Below are 21,784 nucleotides of genomic sequence, written 5' to 3'. Positions count from 1 at the left end.
CTCTATCATTGAGCTCTGGCCATTTTACTTGACTCCAAACAGTAATTCGAAGTTTAATCAAATCATACAATTGGTTTCAATTCCATATTTTTCCATATATCTCAAGATTTATTTCCAGCTAAAAAAAAACCCTTATATTGTATATTTATATTTCATAAGTCATGGGGAAAATCTAAATCAACCCACATCGATTGATGGGGAACAAGTTGATATACTAATCACCAATATGATTAATGAATTAAACTATATTTCTATCAGATGTAGAATTATTGAGAGAAAGTTTCGTGATTTACATGATATATGTTATAACAATTGCTAAATATTTATGCATGCATAAAGCCCGTGGTGACCGCAACACTGACTACAGTTCAGGCTGCCTTCCTCTAAGATAGGTCAGCAGAGAAGCAGATCCACACTCTATTTCATTTAACCAAAGAAAGGGACAAGGGATAATAGAACTGCCATTATTCAACATCTATGGTGGTGCATCGTCGACATGGAAATGAACCCATCGGGACTGACAATCGGTGGAGACCAAAAAATACATCATAAGAGGAAAATATAATGATTTTCTTGGAGAATCTCCACCAAAACCTTTTCTAAATGGCTAAAGGTCATTTTTGAGAAATATTGGAGTATTCTCAATGTCTTCATCCTATGAAGGCTTTCCACCAAAGGAAAACCTTTTTTGCCTTTGTTAGGTTTCAATTAGCATCAACGGTTCAAAATGCAATCGAAAACCTCCATGAGGTTTGGTTTTTTGAAAGCAGATTAGGGGTTTATCTGGCTAAACAAAATCAATGCCATACGCAAAAGATACCACAAGATAAATTACAAAGTTCAAAATTTCCTATTGCTCAACAAAACTAGATTCAAAAGAAAATGAATTGAGGACTCGGTTTGATGATTTGATGGAACAAGAAGACACTAACAAACCTCCACCAAATCCTAAAAATTTGGGATCAAGCTCTAGGACTTGCATAGGCGAAAATGAAGAGAGTGGAAATGACTGAAGCAAGCCCTACCTACAAGTACTCATTGGAAAGACAACGAAGCTACTTGATGTTACGCCAGCAACACCTCCACCTCCGCCTAGTCGCATTGCCCGTTGAATGTGTTCTAGGTTCATCGAAGTGGAGACAATGCATTGGCTTGAAACCAATCTCGTAGGTGTTTGTAGAAAGGACTATGAACCAGAGAAGGTTAAAAGTATGATTCACCAACATGAAAGGGATGATGTGTCCATAAAAAGAGTAGTAGGCCATCATTTCCTTATTACTTATGTAAATAGTGAGTAATTTGAATCTAAAAAAATTGAAAGCTAGTCATGGTTAAACGAGTAGTTCGACAATATCAAATTGTGGTCTCCTAACTTCAGGCTCAATGCAAGAAGATGTTGGATTTCCTGTTTCAGAATTCCTGTCCATGCTTGGAATATTGCTACTTTCTGCAACAGAGCACAACTATAGGGCGAATTCATATGCTTGGGGGAACAAACTAAAAAAATACAATCCTTTAAACGAGCTTCTATGTTAGTTATCATTAACACTTTTCATACCATTGATTAGTGTATTCATATTATTGTGGGTAACCAAATCTTCTTAGTAAATGTGCAGGAATTTGCACCAGATTGCATGGCGGAGTATCCAGGTTGGCCAATGCGGAATGAACATAACAGTGAATCCAATTACTCTATAAATGAACCACCAAGGAAAAACCAGACAACAGACATGAAAGACAGGCAATTGAGTAATCTGATGGCATAGGGAAAGAACCCATGGTGCATGATGAAGTTAGTAGGCCCATTAAAGCTCAGTGTGCATGTAACCCATCCACTCAATCAAGCCAAGATGAGCATAGAAGCATCAGGCCACATTTTGAGTACCAAAACATGGATTGGTGAGCCCACCTTATGGGACCAAATCAGGACGGCAATGGATCCTCATGTAACAGGGCCTGCGGCCCAAAAAATAGCCTAAGCGAGAAAGGTAACTCAAGCCTAGTTGATCTGAACACATCTTACCCCTTAGAATCAAACCCAATTACAAGCCCACTGATTTGCAATTCTCTAGAAAACAACCCATCAACCTATAATAACCTAGAATTAGAATTAAATATAGATGAAGGCTTTGGCGTAGGTAACTTGTGCAACAAACAAACTTACTTGTAGGCTCGGCATCTTTAAGCCAGCCATCTATGGATCCGAACCACCCAATTAATTTGCAACAACAACACTCCTCAAATCATGATCTGTCAACTTCTTCAGAAATCCCTCAATGTTTTGACATTCAAACCTCAAAAAACCAAAGCCCTTCAATAGAAGTTATGCCTTCTGAAGCCACGAAAACTGAAGATAATGCGCATGAAATGCAGATAGCGAATTAGTTGAAAAATGTGTAATTGCAAGAGCCACAAGGAGTTTCAAGAAGTTAAGGAAGAAAAGGATTAAAGGACTTACCTAAAAGGCTTCCTCATCAAACCAAAATTGTCCTGCAACAGCTTTAACTCAAATGGAGACTTTACTTAGTGGAATGAACTCACTCCAAAAGAAGCAAACAATGTATAGGCCATGGGTTTAGCACTAGGCTTTACTCTCAATAGTCCAAAGACCAAATCAAGGAAAGAATTATGAAAATTACAAAGCCAAAAACTAAAAGACTTGGATAAAAACTCAATTAAGTGATCCACCCAAAAACCAAAGTAAATTCTTTGTAGGTCTTGAAGTTTGTGAATTATGTATATATCAATTGTGTTTTCTCTTGGGGAATGCTTTTAATTTTAATGTAAATAAACTTACACAAAATGCATACTTGATGTTACTACGCAATGCGTATATTGTGCTTGAATGTCAAAGGGTTAGGCAGTGCAGTTAAGATAAAGTATGTCAAGTCCAACTCTATAAAATATTTGTCATGTCATTCATATGCTTGATAATATGTTTGCATATTTGGAAAACCCTAAAAAATCATTAAAAGTCGGTAGTGAACTTAATGGTACAACTAAACTGAATTAAGCCTCTAATTAGTCCAAATAGAGATTTTAAAATGAAATTGAGAATTTTAAAACCCCAGAATAACTTAATATGGTGATTTGGAGTTTGAGGATTGATTGGAGTTAAATTGAAATTTTCATGACGTAGGGGTAAAATGGTCATTTTGCCAGTCAAGGGCAAAATTGGAATTTTTCACCACCCAACACTTGTCATGCCTAAGGATTTCATCCATTAACATTTTATACTATGGATAATTGAGATATTTTATGTGGTGGAGAAAGAAAGCTTAGTTGTTAAGTGTTAAAAATGGACCAATGGAATGGTGACAAGTGGCAAGCTTTCATTTCTTTATAATTTACATTAAAAATCAGCACATGACTCTCCCATTTCACTCCCATATGTTCGGCCTCACCAAGGAAAAGAGGAAAGAAAGAAAGAACAAAACCCTAGTTAGAAAATTCAAAAGAAAATTTTGGAATTTTAAGGAATCAAGTGACAAAAGGTAAGATTTTTCAATTTTAACTTGAGATCTATCTTTCCTAAGCATTCTTTCTCATTTTCCATGGTTGAAATTCATGATTTCATGATGAATCCCTTGTTGGCCGAACCTAGGGGGAGAAGATTTGATGATGAATTTAGTTGGAAAACATGTTATTCTAGTGTTTTTAGTTGGTTGGTGATGTGTAGCATGAAAAGCAAACAAGAAAAAATTCATGTTCTTCCATCACCCTCATTGGCCAAATCTTCCTTATGGTATGTTATGGTGGATTTGATTTTATTTCAAGTGATTTGGTTAGAAACTAATGATTTATGGTATAAAAAAAAATCAAGTATGAAAAATCATAGTGTTTATGCACCCACCATGACCGAATTTCATAAGGAACATAGTGATGATGATTCTTGTGATATCTTGTGTTATTTAGTTAGAATTTAATGAATGGTGGTGATGAAAATCGAAAATGGTAATTTTAAAGTATAGTTCTTTTAGTAAATAAGTTGAATAACGATGAGAAAGTCAAGCTCATTGAGGCGCTTTGATGTATTTTGGGACATTAGAAGTGTGATGAATATAATTGGAGTCAATTTGGATATTTTGGTTAAATCAAAGGTGGAGAGTTTGAATTAGGTCGAAAACCGATCCATTCCAATCACAATTGAACCAACGTGTAACACCGTCTTTAAATGACTATCCAAACAACCTCATGCATTCATATAGAGCCTGAAATAGATTTATAATGACATGACACGATATATTGAATTATTTATCGTGTATTGTGCATAAGTGGTGAGTCTTCTAATAAGGGTAAGGAGATTATACCTGAAAACCGAGATTAGCAGTACTTCGACTCCCGATATCGTAAGTAACCTTATTATCGTCTTAATTATCTAAAGTAGTTTTTATTCTTTTTTGTGATTTTATAGAAAAATGAGTTTAAATGGTAAATCCTTATATTTTATAAGTAAAATGTGATTAAATGAAATGAGTTTTATAAATCATTTTGAAATTGAATAATGATTATAGAAATTGAGTAATTGGAGACTGTTTATTTGTGTTGTAAATTTATAATTTGAATTGAATGGTTTATGGTGATATTAGCATGAATGACTGAATTGGAAATTGTGTTGAAATTGTATGAACTGTTTGTTTTGCCTTAACAGGCTGGGTAGTAATATAATTATCATGTCATACTGTCGAAACTTTTATTGATTTGGTGGGATATCGATTAGCTTACTGCAGTGGGCGGGTTTCTGTGGACCAGCCTATTAGAGGGGCACGGTAAACCCCGTTATATTTTACCTCGGTACAAGAGGCACGGAGGGTAACTCCTGAGGTAAAGCTTTAAAGTTCACTACACGCTAAACCACCACGTGAGAGTGAACTCAGCCAATGTCAAGGAACGGCTATACTTTTAAACAAAAAAATGTGTTTTATGCGTATATGAACTTTTCTTTAACAACCTTGGCGGACTCGGTTAGATGCCTCGGCCAAGGTATCCCCGAGAATAAGTTTTGGCATGAGCCAAATTTTTAAGAAGTTCATAAGTCATGTTGATTATTTGAGTGAAATGAATTTATTTTGTTTAGTTGAAATGAGTTTGAAACGTTATGAATCATAGTATGATGAACTATTTTAAGTTATCTCCATTTACTCAGCTTTAGATATTTTAGATGATGTTTATTTACTCACTAGGTTTATAAAAACTCACCCCTCATTTCCACTCATTCCAGGCTCAGGTTACTCTGTAGATAGCTGATTTCATTGAGGGCTATAGTTGGATTTACATCCTCAAAACCGTAGGTTTGCAGCCTTCGTTACTTTTGGTCATTCGGAGGGGGGCCCACATGTCATTGTAAATTAAATTACACACTCTGGTTCACTGTGTTACTATATGTACGAATTTATTTTGCTTTTACGCTACAAAAATTATTTACGGATATCTCTATAAATATTGTTTCATAAGAAAATGGAATATTTTTTTTAATATTTTTATTTTATTCTAATAGCTATCATTTCACTTTAAATGAATGTTTTAGATATCTAAACTTATTTTTTGTTATGAAATATATATCTTTCATTCATATAATACATTTTTAGATGGTTTCGAAATTTTTTTAAGAAAATGGAATATTTTTTTTAATATTTTTATTTTATTCTAATAGCTATCATTTCACTTTAAATGAATGTTTTAGATATCTAAACTTATTTTTTGTTATGAAATATATATCTTTCATTCATATAATACATTTTTAGATGGTTTCGAAATTTTTGAGGAAAAATGATCAAAATACTCTTGTGACAGGAATATTATTTTTTTATTATTTTGGTTTGGAAATAACTTATAATCTTTTAAAATATGGTATTAGCAACTGTTGCTCACAGGGGAGGTGAGAAAATCGATATTAAAGCCTTGCGGGGTTTCGATTGGCATTTCGGATAATGAATGTCTATCGGGACATCGCGACTGTTGTCACGGGCTCGAGGAGAGTACCGGGTCATGACAAAGTATGCTACAGAAGTTTATCTCAACACATAAACTAGAAATGGTTTTGTTACAAGAGACAAAACTATCTGAAAATGTGGACAGGATAATTGGGAGATTATGGTTATCAAATAACTTAGAATGGCTATACTCTACGACTGTTGGTAGATCAAGTGGCGTGATAATTATGTGGGACAAAGCTTCCTTTGTAATGGAAGCAATGGTCATCCGAAGCAAATATATACTTCTACAAAGAATATGGGTTTCTCATAATTTTCCATGCATTATTGTTAATGTGTACTCACCCTATGATGTTGACACTACTATCAATGACTTGGAAACCACATTGGAGACTCTTGATAAGATAGGATGCACTCGAAATTTGACAATTGAAAAGAGCATCTTGAAGTAATTCACCATCCGTGAACTTTGGATAGCCATGAGAAACAGAAAGTCCATCTAGAGATAGAAATCATGCATCAAGTGGATACGAGAGGGGGATAAAAACATGAAATTCTTTCAATGCAAGGCTAAAGCCCATGTTTGTCAGAATCATATGGGTGGAATCATATGGAACAGTAATTGGATTTCAAAACATGTTGAGGTAAAACAAGCCACCTATGAATATTTCTAGTCTTTATTTCAAAGTGATGGATAGATTAGGCCATCATTCCAAGAACTCCCCTTCTGTAAAGTGGCACTATGTGATGCATTAAACCTAGAAGCACCAATCACTATAACGAGCTTCGCTTAACAATACGGGATTGTGATGGCTCAAAGGCACCCGTTCCAAAAGGGTGTAATTTCAACTTCTTTCGAAAGTCTTGGTCCTCGGTAAGTATGGATATCTTTACATTTTTCTCTAAATTTAAGTTGATAGGGAAACTAGAAAGGGGACTCAATTCTTCTTTCATTGCCCTCATTCCCAAAGTTCTCAGTCCAGCCTCCTTAAAAAAATATAAACCTATTAGTCTCATTAGCTTTATGTATAAAATCCTTGCTAAGGTGCTATCTAATAGGCTTAAAAGTGTAATGTCTCAAATTATTAGTGACACTTAAAGTGCCTTTGTCAATGGTTGTCAAATAACATATGGGATCATGCTTGCAAATGAGATTATCCACAACATGAGAAAACATTCCCATAATTCAAGGGGAGTGGTGTTAAAACTTGACGTTGAAAAGGCTTTTGATTGTGTTAAATGGGACTTTCTGCTAATGGTCATGGAATATATGAGATTTGGGGAAAAATGGAGAAAGACTTTCCACCTAATGTTAGTTCGAGCAGAACAGCTCTTGACTCTTTCGAGGGATTAATGTCACTGCTTCCAATATGATGATATCACACTGACAATTTACAAATGATACTGTGATATTCATGGCGCCTGGCTGTCAAAAGGCTCTAAATATCCGAAAGATCTTGCACTGTTTTAAGCTCATATCTGGATTGAAAAGTAATTTTAGCAAATCATGTGTATACCCAATGGGTATCAACATAAAGGAGGCTAAAGTAATGGTCAGTATCTTAACTTATGGAGTTGGTTCTCTTCCTTTCTCATACCTAGGACTACCTCTAAGTGTCAATCCAAGATCTCACAACACATGGGAACCTGTCATCACAAAATTCAAAAACCGTCTCGCCTTATGGCAAAAGAAATACATTTCCTTTGGAGGCTAGTTAGCACCCATCAATTCTGTTCTTAGCTCTTTGCCACTATGTTACTTATGTGTCTTTCAGGCACCAAAGGGAGTGTTAAACAAGCTTGAGCAAATCAGAAGATCTTTTTTATGGGGCAGTGGATTAGACAAACCAAAAATTCAAATGTCAAATAGGAAACAATGTGCAAGCCTATGCGATTTGATGGACTTGGAATATCCAATTTATGCCAAAAAAACATAACACTTTTTGGAAAATGGTGGTGGCGTTACGGAGTGTAAAAGAACGCTTGGTGGAGGCACTTACTAGTAGATAATTATGGCATGGGTGCAACACATTGGATTTTATCAGTTCAAAACCGGAGTAGGATGTCAAATGTACAAAGAAGCATTATGATTTTACCATCATGCCTGATAACTCTATGATATAGAGTTATTTGGCCTTAATTTTGATAATAATTTAGCTTAATTTTTGTAGTAATGCATAAAAATTAGTAAATTTTATTTAAATTATTTTAAATTAATTAATTAATTTAGGTGAGTCACTCTAATCTTAGTTATTTTATATTTAATTTGGTGTTAATGTAATTAAGATAGATTGTTATTGATTTAATTGTACTTTTGTAGGTGTTTAATGAATGAAGAATTTTAATAGAAGTAGGAGAGCAATTTTAAGGTGCAAGCTTCCATTACATATGTTTCAGTATTTCAACTATAACTCTTTCTACAAAGCTCCAAATGAGATGATTCTTAGACCATTAGAAAGATAAGAGAAAAATATAAAATTTTCATGTTTACCCCTTCACCCAGTTCGGTCAAAAAAGTGGTTAAATATCTTATCGAAGTTAGAGCATTGCAACAGTCCTAGAGCAATTATGATTTCTGATATTTAAATGGTTAAGGCTGTAGCTCACATAGTTTGATGAGGAAATTCTAGTTCAAATTGAATTCTTTCTTCATCCAACTTGGCCTAACTTCAAAACTCTATAAAAATAACCTTTCGGAGGACTTTTAGAGGGGAGAATGAAAACACCAAATTGACAATTGAGAATCAAGTCATAAAGTCATTTAAGCTGAGAAGAATTTGAAAGATTCAAGAAGAAGATTTGGAAGATCAAGATTATAATTCTTAAGTTTTATTTTTTTTGTTATTCTTTTATTTTTCTTAGTTTAATGTTATTGATTAAACTTTATTTGATGATAATGTGTAACTTGATGAGGAATTAAATTGTTTATCTAATATTATAATTAAACTCAATATGTAGTCTTATTTAGTTATCTCTCTTTTGCTTATGTTTGATGAATTTAAGTTGTTTATTTTATTCTATTCTTAATGTTTCTAATTGCTTGATCATTAATTAGATTGAATTGGAAACGTAGGTTAAACCTTGATGAAGAAGATTTAGGTAGACCTTGAATAGAATAGCGTATGATCGTATGCACTTATTTGATTAGGTGGCTTGATTTGCATATAGGGTAGATATATACCTATAAGCCATACATAACTAGGATTAGAGTACGAACTTAATGAATCTTTTTTCAATTTAATTTGCATAGATATATAGTAAATTAATTAAAAATGCATTTTTAAGAAAAACTCTACAAAAACTTGTAAATAAATTAAGACTCTAGGTTAGCAACTTAATCCATTAAGTTAAGTTAAAAGGAAAAGACAATATTCAAATGAAGTATTAACTGCACGTTTGATATGGGGAATAGCTATGCTATTCCCCCTCTATTCCCAATCCTTTCCTATATCTTTGTTTGGTATAAAATTGGGACACGGAAGAACAATTCCGCAAGAATAAAAATTCCATCAAATAGGTTAAAAGTCAGCTTTATTTATTCCCTTCTCCTCTCCCCCCCCCCCCCCCCCGGTAATATCTATTCCATGAGACATGGAATAGCTTTCAAATATATAATAACTAAAATACCCCTTATAACTTAAAAATATTACAACCCTAGACCTATAAATACTTTTTTTCTTCCCATTTTCCCTTTTTCTTTCTCTCTCTTCTCATGTTCTTTCCTCTCTCATTCTCTCTCTAACTGGAACTCAACATCGGTGAAGGCGGCGGCAACGACTGAATATGGTAGGAAGTGTCGATTTAGTCCTTTTCGACAACATTCAACCGAGATCCAGCCAGATCTAGCACTCAACAATCAGATCTGGCCGCGCGAAGCACCTGATCTGGTGCTTCCCGACCAGATCCCACTGTTGGATCTGGCACTCCACGGCCAGATCCAGTAGCGGGGAAACGCCGATCTAGAGCCGTAGTGGCCAGATCCGACCACATGGTGAGCCAGATCGACGTTTTGTTACACCGATCGCCTTTCCGACAATCGACTTATGAAAAAAAAAAAGGAAAAAAATAGAATAAAAAGAATAAATTATTTATAAAATTTAAAATATTAATATTTTATATATAATTTAAACATTATTAATATTACTATGATTAAAATATTAAAATATTAATATTTTAAACTACCAATGTTTATTTATTAAATTATTAATATATTAATTTTTTAATGAGTATAAATAAAAAATAAAAATTATTAATATTTTAATCAAAGTAATATTAAATTATAAATAAAATATTATTAATTAAAATATTAATAATTAAATTATATTAAAATATTGATATTTAAATTATTAATTATTAATATTTTAGTTAATTATAAATTATTAATACTTAAAAAATAAAATAAAAATAAATAATTATATATAATAAAGGGTATTTTTATCTTTTTATTTTTTATTCTTTTCTTATTCTAAAACTATTATTACCAACCAAACACTGTAATAAGTCATAATAATTATTCCTACTCTATTCCATTTATCATACCAAACTACATAATACTTATTATATTTTATTTTCACCTCTTTCTATTCTCACATAATAACTATTATATTCTATTTTCACATCTTTTTATTCTCACGTAATAACTATTATATTCTATTTCTGTCTATTCCGCGAATCAAACGTGCCATAAGAAATATCGTAATCTTAGGTCTAAAAGTTAATCCAATTTAATAAAATAATTTTCCTGATTAATTTAGATTAATTTTGGTCTTTAGTTTGTTTTTCTTTTTAATTTAATTTTTAATTATTTAGATAAAATTAGGATGTTATAATTTTAGTATTTAACAATAGAAATTAAAATAATTCTCTATAAGATCGATGTTCTACTTTATCACTATATTACTTATTAACGATACGTGTACTTACGTGAGAAATCAACAATACCACAATCGACACAATTTCATTGGATCTGTTGCTTGCAAATGGTCACTCGAGAATGGATCAAGCATTTTTTCTAGCATGATATATGGCTTCATAATGATCTACCTCTGAGTAACAAGCACCCTCGCTTATTTATGTTGTCCACTGATAAGGAAGCTAAGGCGATTGATGCATGGAGTCAGGGACACTGGGCTATAACCTTTCGCAGGCCTTTGCACTCATGGGAAAATGATGATTATGCAGAACTTCTTGAGTCCTTATCCTGCATTGCCTTGATATTTTACAGAGATTATAAATTGATATTGAAGCATCACCCAAAAGGAATATTCTCTGTCAAGAGATTAAACTTTCTATTGGGTACGGATAGCAGTGGGCAGTAGGTATGGTTTGCTTTTATTTGGAAACTTCATATCCCCCAAGAGTCTAGTGCTTTATATGGCTTGCCGTACTTGATTCTATACCTACACGAGCCTTTCTAAGGACTCGTGGAGTTCCTTTCAACGAAGAGCAATTACTACGTGGTTGGTGCCTAGCTGAGACAGAAACATGCCCTCACATTCTCTTAGGCTACAAATTTAGTTGGATAATATGGAAGATGGTTCTTAGATGGTGGCAAATGATTTGGGTACCCCCTAGTTCTATTGGCACTCATATATGCATTTGGGATGTTTGTCATTATACAGGTTTGACAAAAAAAAAAGATGGATGATTGTTTGTGGTTCGACCATTTGGTCACTATGCCTTGCAAGAGAATCCATGTTTAATGGTAAGCGTTGGGATAGTGTGGAGATATTTAATCTTATCCATACACGCTCATTATTTTGGACTAAAGCTTGTGATGGAATGGGCTCGGTGGCTGAGTATGGTTGGTGGTCCGAGCCGGGGAATCTAAATATTGCACATGCTCCCCTCCACACGTCTGTTAATATTACTTGGCAGCCTCCACAACTTGGTGAGTTCAATTCAATGTTGACGGCTGGACTAGAGGAAAACCTAAGCCTGCAAGCTGTGGGGGTGTTCTTCGAGACTCAGAGGGATATGTGAAAGGTCTATTCTGTAGTACCCTAGGCGTGCAGGACTCTAAACTATGCAGAGATAATGGCCATCAAACACGCCCTGTGCATGTATGCGAGTTCTCCGAATGCAGGTAACGACCAACTTGTTGTGGAGTCTGACTCTATTGTGCCACTCACTTGGGTGGAGAAGGTGAATCATAGACCTTGGAATATCTGGCATATTTTCAATGAAATAGATACAATTAGGGCGACTCTTGGTAGAGTGATTTCCCAACATATTATGCGAGATGGGAACTCATATGCAGACATGCTTGCTAATCATGGTTTTGACTGTGAGTCTATGTTCACAGCATGGTGGTAGCTCTCATTGGTAAATTTCTTTATGAATACTTTTAGTTCACAATGTTTGAATATTGTAAAGCTTAGCTGAGAATTGTGGTATCTTTCATATCAAATATGTTTTGTTCAGTAGTGTTATGTATGCTCACACCAGTTATACTCTGATTGTAGTATGAACAGTTTACTGTACCCTTACGATCGTGGGCAGATTATTAATGAAAATACCTTACTAGCTGAGAAAAAAAAAATGAAAGGAACAGGGAGGAACGCCCTGACTTTTAACTAGCAATTTTTTTTCCCATGAAATTGAGAACTCGGTGGCGGCTACTATCCAATGAGTATCAAAGTCATTTTCGCAGATGAGATGTCTAAATTGGTCCACTTAATTATTTTTGTAATATTGATAAGGATGCTAATATAAGCAACTCACTTTTATTAATTTCAAACCTTTTTTAAAATATATATGTTTTCTATCATATAACAATTCTAAATCAGCTTGATCATCATACACTAATTTCAAACGATTTATTGGGTAATATACTACTTGGATGTTAAGTTCATCTCAGTAACTGAAATTGAGGAATTAATAAAGCAGAGTAAGAAAATGGATCAAGTAAAACACTTTGCAATTGGTAATGGTAAATGCCTTGCATAATCCGAGTCCCAAAGCTATTTCAGCTTCATCATCATGATACCTTGAACTTGTGCTTATTAACTGCTCATGATCCTGTCTAGCTTATTTGGTATAAAGAAAAATAGTGTAGTTTAATTGTTTAAGATTTGGCTTCCCTTTCAACAACCCTACACAGTTATATATAAGTCTGTGAGTGGTTAATTGTAAGGTTATTTGAGGACACATGATGCATATAAAGAGACAGCTACCTTTTATCTTTTATTTTGTTTTCTTAAGCATTTGTCTTTTAAATTAAGCTGAGGTATCACATTCAGATAGAGAGAGCTCATTTGCCTTCACCCAAACTCCCAGCACACTCTGGTCTGGATGGGTGGCAGAAGTAGCTAAATTTAATCTTTTTAGACTCTCTGTTTTTCACCTTGACATAAGAGGTTGTACCATAAAACCCCTTTTAACCTGATTTAGAACAAGGAAACAATGGTAAGATTTAACGAGCAATTAAGAAAACAATCCAATTTATAATATAATGAACCAAAACTCTCAAGGAATAGGGTAAAATTCAGTTTGAATAATATCGCTGGAGTTAAAATGGGTTAGGCTTCACGAGAGCATGAGACTTGACAAATGGATATGGATTCAAGGGGAATAAGCATCACTACAATCCCCAAAATGAATAGGCTCAAAGAGGGAAATTCCAGTAGAAATAGAAGAAGACTTGCTATTGAAGCAGTCCAATACCTGACATTTCCTCACACACATATAAGTAAGTGACCACCACACGCAGCACTGTGAATTTTGCAGAACCGTTGAGCAGTTCTGTTCAAACCTCTCAAAATCTCTCCCGCCACCTTTTCCTTTTCATCATTCCTCGCAAAAGATTTGCTTCAAGATGCAGAAAACTTTTTTAAAAATTAATGTGTCAAAAGAGAGAGACAAGGAGAAAGATGAAAATATCCCATGAAATATTAACAACCAGTTGGTAAGACATTTTCAAAGCATTCTTTGCCAATATACTCTTCCCTTTCCTTCTTAACACAACGTACTAATGCAAACAACTTCCAGTCTCCTTTGAGTTCTTGCCAGGAGCTTGGAACTTCAGTGAAATTCTGGCAAATGGAATTTGATCAATCGACGACAACATCCCACAAATTCCTCTCCATTTCTCCAAGTTATTGCCAATGTCGGAAATGCTGCTCATTTCTACAACTGAAGTTCATATGTGGTCTAGTTGTTCTATTTCTCATTATGCTTCCCAATACCGGTAAAGTTCTCTCTCACAATATCATATAGAAAAATTAGAACGTTTTCTTGCAAGTAACTTCATGTTTTCTGTTTATTACCTCTGGCTGCTGACTCTTTTTTCCCATACTTTTAGCCGCATATGATCCACTGGATCCGACTGGAAACATAACAATAAAATGGGATATAGTCTCTTGGACCGCAGATGGCTACGTGGTGAGTTGAACATGGCAGTTTGTCACTTTTTCCTCATTTAGAAACAAATTCTGGAGGAAGCCTTGCTTGTCATAGTGTTATTGTCATTCCTAGAACTGAAGTTCACGTGTTCATGAGTTGGTATGGCATGAATCAAGCCTTTAATGCTTAAGAAAGAAAGTTATCTTCTGTTTGAGCTTTCCCTGTCCGTATAATGTTAGGAATCAAATACAAAGTGTAAAACACCAAATCAGCCATATAAATAGAAAACATTTGCGGGGTTAAGATCAACCTCCTATGCCATGGAAGAATTATCTGGGGCAAAAGCACAACTTTGAAATCTAACTGCCACCTTTCCTTATGTCATAAATGACTCTTGGGAAACTTTATATTATCATACAGAATGAGAAAAAACAATAGAGAGAGAGCCCCCAATTCATTCTCTTCTGATTTGTTTTAGAGGGAGATCCCCAGATCATTTTGTGTATTGATCCTTCCACTTTTTCTTTTTTTATTTTTTTTACCTTTTATCTTCGATAAATTCTACCAGGCAGCAGTGACGATGAGCAACTTCCAAATGTATCGTAGCATCATGAGCCCCGGCTGGACTCTAGGATGGCAATGGGCTAAGAAAGAAGTGATATGGTCCATGGTAGGAGCTCAAACCACAGAGCAAGGAGACTGTTCCAAGTTCAAAGGAAACGTTCCTCACTGTTGTAAGAAGAATCCTATAGTGGTTGATTTGCTCCCTGGAGTTCCTTACAACCAGCAGTTCTCCAATTGTTGTAAAGGCGGCGTGGTGTCTGCTTGGGGACAAGATCCTATAGGTTCAGTGTCGGCCTTTCAGGTGAGTGTTGGAGTCGCAGGAACTTCGAATAAGACAGTAAAACTACCCACAAATTTTTCTTTGCTTGGTCCGGGGCCAGGGTACACTTGTGGCCCTGCAAAGGTTGTGCCCTCCACAGTCTACTTCACACCTGATCATAGGCGAAAGACTCAGGCATTGAGTAAGCGCTGTTTCACTTCCAATTTTTCAAGTTATTATTTAAAGCTAGTAAATTACTATAATAACTAATGTTTTTCATTGTATGCAGTGACATGGAATGTGACATGCACTTATTCACAATTTCTTGCCGCAAGGAACCCAAGCTGTTGTGTTTCATTCTCATCTTTCTATAATGAGACAATCACTCCTTGCCCATCCTGCGCTTGCGGTTGCCAGAATAAAAACAACTGTATTAGGTAAGCCTCTCATTCAGTCTCTAACCCTGGCCAACAGTTCTGTATCTTCATTTCTAAATGCGAAAACATGCACATAACACAAACATTCTATTTAGAATGTTTAAACCATAAAAGCACACGACAACTTCTTTCTTGGATACTGCTCATTGCTCATGATGATTGGATTCTACAGGAGTAATTCGAAGGAGGCACACCGCGCAGGAATAAACACTAGGAGGAAAGACAATACACCATTGCTGCAATGCACACATCACATGTGCCCTATAAGAGTGCATTGGCATGTGAAGCTCAACTACAAGGACTACTGGCGTGTGAAGATTGCCATCACTAATTTTAATTACCGGATGAACTACACACAGTGGACGCTTGTTGCACAGCATCCCAATCTCAATGCCGTCACCCAAGTCTTTAGTTTTGATTACAAGCCTCTTGTGCCCTACGAAGCCATAAGTGAGTGCCTGACAATAGCCATTTCTATTTAATGAACTCTGACAGGACTAACCTGGAAGCAAATATGGAATTCCGGAATTCTTAACACCTGTGATCAACTTGTTTATGCAGATGATACCGGCATGTTTTATGGTATGAAATACTACAATGACCTATTGATGGAAGCAGGGCCCCAAGGAAATGTCCAGTCTGAGGTGCTCCTTAGGAAAAACAAGGACACATTTACCTTCAAGCAGGGTTGGGCATTTCCTCGCAAAGTCTACTTTAATGGGGATGAATGCTTGCTGCCTCCTCCTGATACATACCCCTTCCTACCAAACTCTGCCCATGTAAATCCAATTGCCATATTGACAATGGCATTCTCAGCACTCCTGTTTATGTTTAACATGTAGAGATCATCTGGAGAGAAGAAGATTTTCAGAAAGTATTGCAGATAAAGAAGAGTGGTTTGTTTGCATTGGACCTTCATTCGTTACAGGTATAAGTCATAACTCATTTCTAGAAACTTGCGGATCTGGTCAGCGCGGGATGATTTGTGATAGTTGTGAAAAAATAAACTAAATTTCACATGATCCAGAAATTCCCCACTTTTGAGCTGCATCAGTATTGCATCATGGTGTAAATTGAATTGTCTCACTTTCTCTGTCTCTCGTGCAAGCTTAAATGTCATTTATTAATCTGTTAGCCTTTATCTCTCCTGCATTTTTCATAGTATTCGGGATGTAAAATAGTTTTATATGGCTAAGTGCAATAGAAACATAACAAACCATATATCAACTATAATTTCTTTTGATGTTCGTCAATACAATGCTACAAACTTGTTTGTGGATACTCTACAACCAAATCGATCGTGTGTATGATGTGAATAAACATACAACAAAGCAGCTAACTCCAAAAAGAAATGGTGTAAATTACAAACCTGAATAAATAAATAATAAGCCAAAATGCTTTAAGAACAGGACATTGTGCACCTGAACCTGCTTGTAGCATGCTATGTTGCCGCACCAACACTATTCCAACCCCATCAAGTGGATCATTATAAGCTTCGGTGTATTAATATAAATCAGATGGGATTCGCGGGCTGTCAAACAAATGGCTTTAGCAGTTTCCCAGACATTATTCATCACATATAAGCCCATAAGAAAACAATAGATGCCAAGATTGTCATGACCAGCTGACATACAGAGATAACTGGCCTAAAACCAGAATTTGGCAACCATGGATAGGCATCTGGAGGTGGCATGACACAGTTATCACCATTAAAATATATCCTCCTCGGGAAAGCCCATCCCTTTTCAAAAGTAAAAGTTGCTGCATCTTTTTGGAATAGTAGTTCTGACTGCACATTCCCAAGAGGGCCAGCTTCTGAGAGCAAATCATTGTAAAACTTAACTCCCCATAACATGGCAGTATCATCTGCATAAGAAAGGTTCATCGAGTTCATGGTCACAAAGTATATATTAGAAATATAACAGAGAACTATGCACAGATTCTGGAAAATGACATGATGCTACTTCAAAGAAATAAATCATGGCAAACTTAGACTTACTTAAGCCAGCATATGGAGTTAATGATTTGTAATGAAAGCTGAAAAGCTGGGTAAGATTGTCAAAGTTTGGATGTTGCACAACTAGATTCCACTGTGTGTAATTCATTCTGTAATTGAAATTGGTGATTGTGATTTTCACACGCCAATACTCCTTGTAGTTCAGCTTAACATGCCAGTGAACTCGAACAGGACACATATGGCTTGTACACTGAAGCAGAGGTGAATTGCTAGATTTGCCTGGACCAGAAACAGCTGAAGCCAAATATGGAGACCTTTCACTGCAGGATGTCATCACCAAGAAAAAAGAAAAGACACGGAGAGAGAGAAATTAGAAAAACTGCAAAAATGTAAAGGATAATTAGAGGGCGAAAAGGGCAGACAAATGAGATAACTTACCTTACACAGCTCCCAGGTTCTGTTATGTTATTTTGACAGCCACAAGCACATGTCGGGCAGCTTACAATGGTGTCATTATAGAAGGAAGAGAGGGAGACACAACAAGTAGGTGTCTTCTGAGCCAGGAATTGTGAATATGTGCATGTAACATTCCATGTCACTGCAATAAGATGAAGGTAAGATAGACTGAAGTTAGAAGATTGTTCCACCATCCTGAATTATTACCAAAAAAATACACTTAGTTCACTTTCCATCTTAGTTCAAGCTTTAGCCCATTATGAAGAAAAAAATTGTTGCAGATGTTACTATTTAACTTTCTTCATCGAAAACTACTAAATTCCAACAATATTTTTATACAAATTCATAGAACATACATCATACTAGGTTTTTAAATTTTATAAGTGAAGCAAGTATGTTTGTAAGCATATAGATATTGTTCAAATGAAAATCAGTAATGTGTTGCCAGATGACGTATCTATATAACAAGTCAAACAGGGTTATATCTAACTTGATTAGTGCAGACTAAAAAAGCAGAGCTGTAGTTTAGCAAGGAACTTACTCATAGCTTGAGTTATTCTCCTTTTATCCGGAGTCACGAATTTAGTTGGTCTCACAATCTTGGCAGGCCCACAAGTATATCCAGGACCTGGTGCTCTTAAGGTAAAGTTTCTAGGCACTCTCACAGTTTTGTTAGTTGTTCCTGCAGCACCAACACTAACCTGAAATGAGCTTGCTGCATTGGCAGGGTCTTGAACCCATGAATTTATCACCCCGCCTTTGCAGCAATTTGCTATCTGCTGGTTATAAGGAGTTCCAGGCAATAAATCCACAACTGTTGGATCCTTTTTACAGCAATGTGGTATGTTTCCCTTGAACTTTGAACAATCCCCTTGCTCTGTAGTTTGGGCTCCCATCATGCTCCAGATTACTTCCTTTTTTGCCCATGTCCACCCCAACGTCCAACCAGGTGCCTGAATATGGCGATACTGTTGGAAATTGTAAATTGTAACAACCGCCTACCAAAGTCGTAAGAATGATAATTAGTATTGGAAATCCAGGAAAGAAGGAAAATAAAAAAGGCTTTAACATCAAAACAAAAACTCATGGAACTGCAATGCTGGATTGGCTATATTTTCACCCTAAGTGTTATATTTCTGAATGTGTTGAAGAAAAATATGCACTTTTTGTGAGCCTTGAAAGAAAATGAAAAGCAAAAAAGCAATGCTCCATTGAAAATTATTCTGTGCAGTAAAGAGGCAGTTGCATACACACCAAAAAAAAAAGACATCAGTGATTTCTTTTGAAAACTAATCAACAAAAGCAAACAATCAAATCAATGCATTAAACGTCTGATAGAAAATCTTGCTGGTTCCAAAAATCTATTTTGATTTTTGAAGGTAAGTTAGTAGCTCTTTATATGTAAAAAAGCAAATGCAACCCTGACCCTTCAGTAATACTTACAACATAGCCATCTGGAGTCCAGCTTATTACGTCCCATTTGATAGTGACATTGCCAGTTGGATCAAGTGCATCATAAGCTTCTACAGAAACAGCCAAAAGATCCCAAAACTCTAATTAAAAAATACTTAAGGCATTGAGTTTTGAACAAATACTATTGTGAATTAAGGTCTGGATCACAAAATCAGAAATTAACATGCAAAAAATGAAGTTTGCTCGTCAATAGCATTTTGCTCTTTTGGCCTTGGCCTGGGTAGAGACCTTTGGCCTGTCTAGCATTATTTACTGCAACTTGCAGAAACATAAAAGATCCAAACAAAAAGTAAAATGCCTTGATAGCCCAATGGCATAGATGTAAAGCATTTTAATAATTTCATGTACTACACCATAAAAGTAAAAGTAGCCCTCCAATCTTTTTCCTTTTGTGTATTCTAGGTATGATTGTTATGATGGTGACTTCAATTATAAACTTCAATAAGTATCTCTTGCATTATGACACTAAACTTAAAAGTCTTTGGGGTCAAATTTGGTCAGTTCCATGTCGGTAAATACTGTACAATGTGATCTTACATTTCGAGCGCACAGATCTCCATTCTTGGTAAGTTTTTCTCTTTTTTATTGGTTAAAGCACTTAAATCTCAGTGTGTCCAGCACTGCTTTAGTTCTTTCATTTCTCTTCTCCCACGAAATACCCTCTTTGCTGTAGAAAAACTAAAATTGAGCCACTTTTTAAGAAGAATAGGGAAAACAAATGATGCAAAAACCCAATCTGACTTACACTCATCATGCTTACATTTCTTCTTTTGGAAATTAAAATAAATGTCAAACTGATGAAACAGAGTAACTGATCATTCATTAAGGAAGAAGGTCTTAAAAAAACAAGAAGAAAAATTCCATTTTCTCCAATCTCTTCAACTTCTTAACAGCAGCCAAAATCAGATAACTCAATTCAACTTTCCAATCCAATCAAGACATAAAGAAACTACAAGATCAAGTTTTGAAGCTAATTTCAGCAATCCAGTTTGCCCTTTATATTAACAAACTTGGTTACCAAAACAAAATAACATTATGTTATTATAATTAGCAATCAACCACCTAATGAGAACAGTCAAACTCCAAACTCTAAGGAAGTATTTAAGCAAAACCCAGATTCAATTTCTTTACAAACAAAAACTAGTCCCTTTAAGAAAAACCATGCATTTGACTGGAAACTTACCTGTAGAAGTGAAAGTGGAGCAGGAGAACAAGAAGAGAAGCACAATGGTAAAGCTACAGAGCTTGGAAATGGATCCAGAAGCTGATGACAAGACAGTCTCCATGTCTTGATGCAGACCCGGATAGTTTATCTGATGTTCTATGCTGTGATTAAGCTTAAGATCTGCACAAGGAAATGGAAAGAGAGAGAAAGAAAAGATCCTTCTCACATAGAAAGGGAGCTCTTTTTTGAGTACGAGTGAGCTTGCGAAAGCTTATAGTTCTGTGTCTGAGAGAGATCCAGCCATCAATGCAATCTGGCTGCAGCTGTCGTTAGTTAACGTGCAGATGTAAAATCACCATGATATCCTTCTGTACTAATTTATTTTTTAAAAAAAAATTAAAAAATATATATTTTTATATTACCCTCAAATTAGACAATTCACAAAATATGAAACCCAAAGAGAATCTTTGCATTTTTAATAATCAAGTAAGTTAAAAACAAAGGTAAAATACATTATTTTTAACTTTTAATTATAATTTCACACGAAATCTATTAGTATTAGAAATTGACAATATGCTTTAAAAGTGTTAATACTATTAACAAAAAATAAAAAAAGACTAAATGTTTTTTTTATTAATATAAAAAATTATTATTATTATATATGTTTAAAAAATCAAAAAAATTTTAATTTTTTTATAAAAATTATATAATAATAATTTTTAATTAATAAAAAATAAAATTATCTTTTCAATATTATCACATCATTAAATTAATAAAAATATTAATAATAAATTAACGACGAGATTTATTTATCTAGCGAAAGATATTTTTTGATACGAAATGTTTATTTTGAAAACTAATGAATTCGTTTAAAATTTTCATTAAAACTTAAAAAGTTGAGATATTTTATAATAAAAACAAACTAACTTCAAAAACAACAATCTTACTTTTTTTTTTTTTTCATGATTCAATATAATCTTCATACAAAAGATTTACAAAATTACTATATTGCCCATTTTATTGAATTGTGAATGGGTGTACCAGTAATTTGATTGAGTAGTTGGTGAAGCATATGATTGTATGCCATCTGAATAAAAAAAATCATCCTAAATTTGTGTAACATGATCTGGCATCTTGACATTGTTAAATGGTGTAATTGTCTTGAACGGAGTAGGGGTATCCTTGGAATGGAACCCA

At 34.8% G+C, this 21,784-nt stretch overlaps 2 protein-coding genes across 3 annotated transcripts; one reads left to right on the top strand and one right to left on the bottom strand.

The window, feature by feature from the left end:
• Positions 1-13,657: 13,657 nt before the first annotated feature.
• On the top strand, positions 13,658-16,769 carry LOC18604866 (COBRA-like protein 4). Of its 2 annotated transcripts, XM_018117620.2 has the most exons (7): positions 13,658-13,839; positions 13,923-14,121; positions 14,236-14,315; positions 14,845-15,301; positions 15,389-15,536; positions 15,709-15,986; positions 16,098-16,769. In XM_018117620.2, exons 2-7 carry the CDS (start codon positions 13,974-13,976, stop codon positions 16,376-16,378), a joined length of 1,392 nt encoding a protein of 463 aa, XP_017973109.2. In that variant the 5' UTR covers positions 13,658-13,839; positions 13,923-13,973; the 3' UTR covers positions 16,379-16,769. The 2 variants fall into 2 exon arrangements, with proteins under 2 accessions (XP_017973109.2, XP_017973107.2); XM_018117618.2 differs by lacking the exon at positions 13,658-13,839 and having other exon boundaries at positions 13,846-14,121.
• On the bottom strand, positions 16,746-20,901 carry LOC18604865 (protein COBRA-like). Its single transcript, XM_007037555.3, has 6 exons — positions 20,606-20,901; positions 19,393-19,472; positions 18,491-18,947; positions 17,932-18,091; positions 17,536-17,813; positions 16,746-17,402 (listed from the first exon to the last, which is right to left on the bottom strand). Exons 1-6 carry the CDS (start codon positions 20,706-20,708, stop codon positions 17,110-17,112), a joined length of 1,371 nt encoding a protein of 456 aa, XP_007037617.2. The 5' UTR covers positions 20,709-20,901; the 3' UTR covers positions 16,746-17,109.
• Positions 20,902-21,784: the final 883 nt, after the last annotated feature.

This window comes from Theobroma cacao, chromosome 3, assembly GCF_053813885.1.
Source record: "Theobroma cacao isolate CCN51 chromosome 3, ASM5381388v1, whole genome shotgun sequence".
Classification (NCBI taxonomy): domain Eukaryota; kingdom Viridiplantae; phylum Streptophyta; class Magnoliopsida; order Malvales; family Malvaceae; genus Theobroma; species Theobroma cacao.
The sequence above is the reverse complement of the archived record's forward strand: the minus strand, read 5'-3'. Positions and strand labels throughout refer to the sequence as shown.

Coding starts and splice junctions, on each gene's coding strand:
- LOC18604866 (XM_018117620.2), top strand. CDS start 13,974: ATGGAATTTGATCAATCGACGACAACATCCCACAAATTCCTCTCCATT. Junction 14,316..14,844: donor GGACCGCAGATGGCTACGTG/GTGAGTTGAACA, acceptor AAATTCTACCAG/GCAGCAGTGACGATGAGCAA. Junction 15,987..16,097: donor TGTGCCCTACGAAGCCATAA/GTGAGTGCCTGA, acceptor TTGTTTATGCAG/ATGATACCGGCATGTTTTAT.
- LOC18604865 (XM_007037555.3), bottom strand. CDS start 20,708: ATGGAGACTGTCTTGTCATCAGCTTCTGGATCCATTTCCAAGCTCTGT. Junction 18,092..18,490: donor GAGAATAACTCAAGCTATGA/GTAAGTTCCTTG, acceptor ATCTTATTGCAG/TGACATGGAATGTTACATGC. Junction 17,814..17,931: donor GAACCTGGGAGCTGTGTAAG/GTAAGTTATCTC, acceptor GACATCCTGCAG/TGAAAGGTCTCCATATTTGG.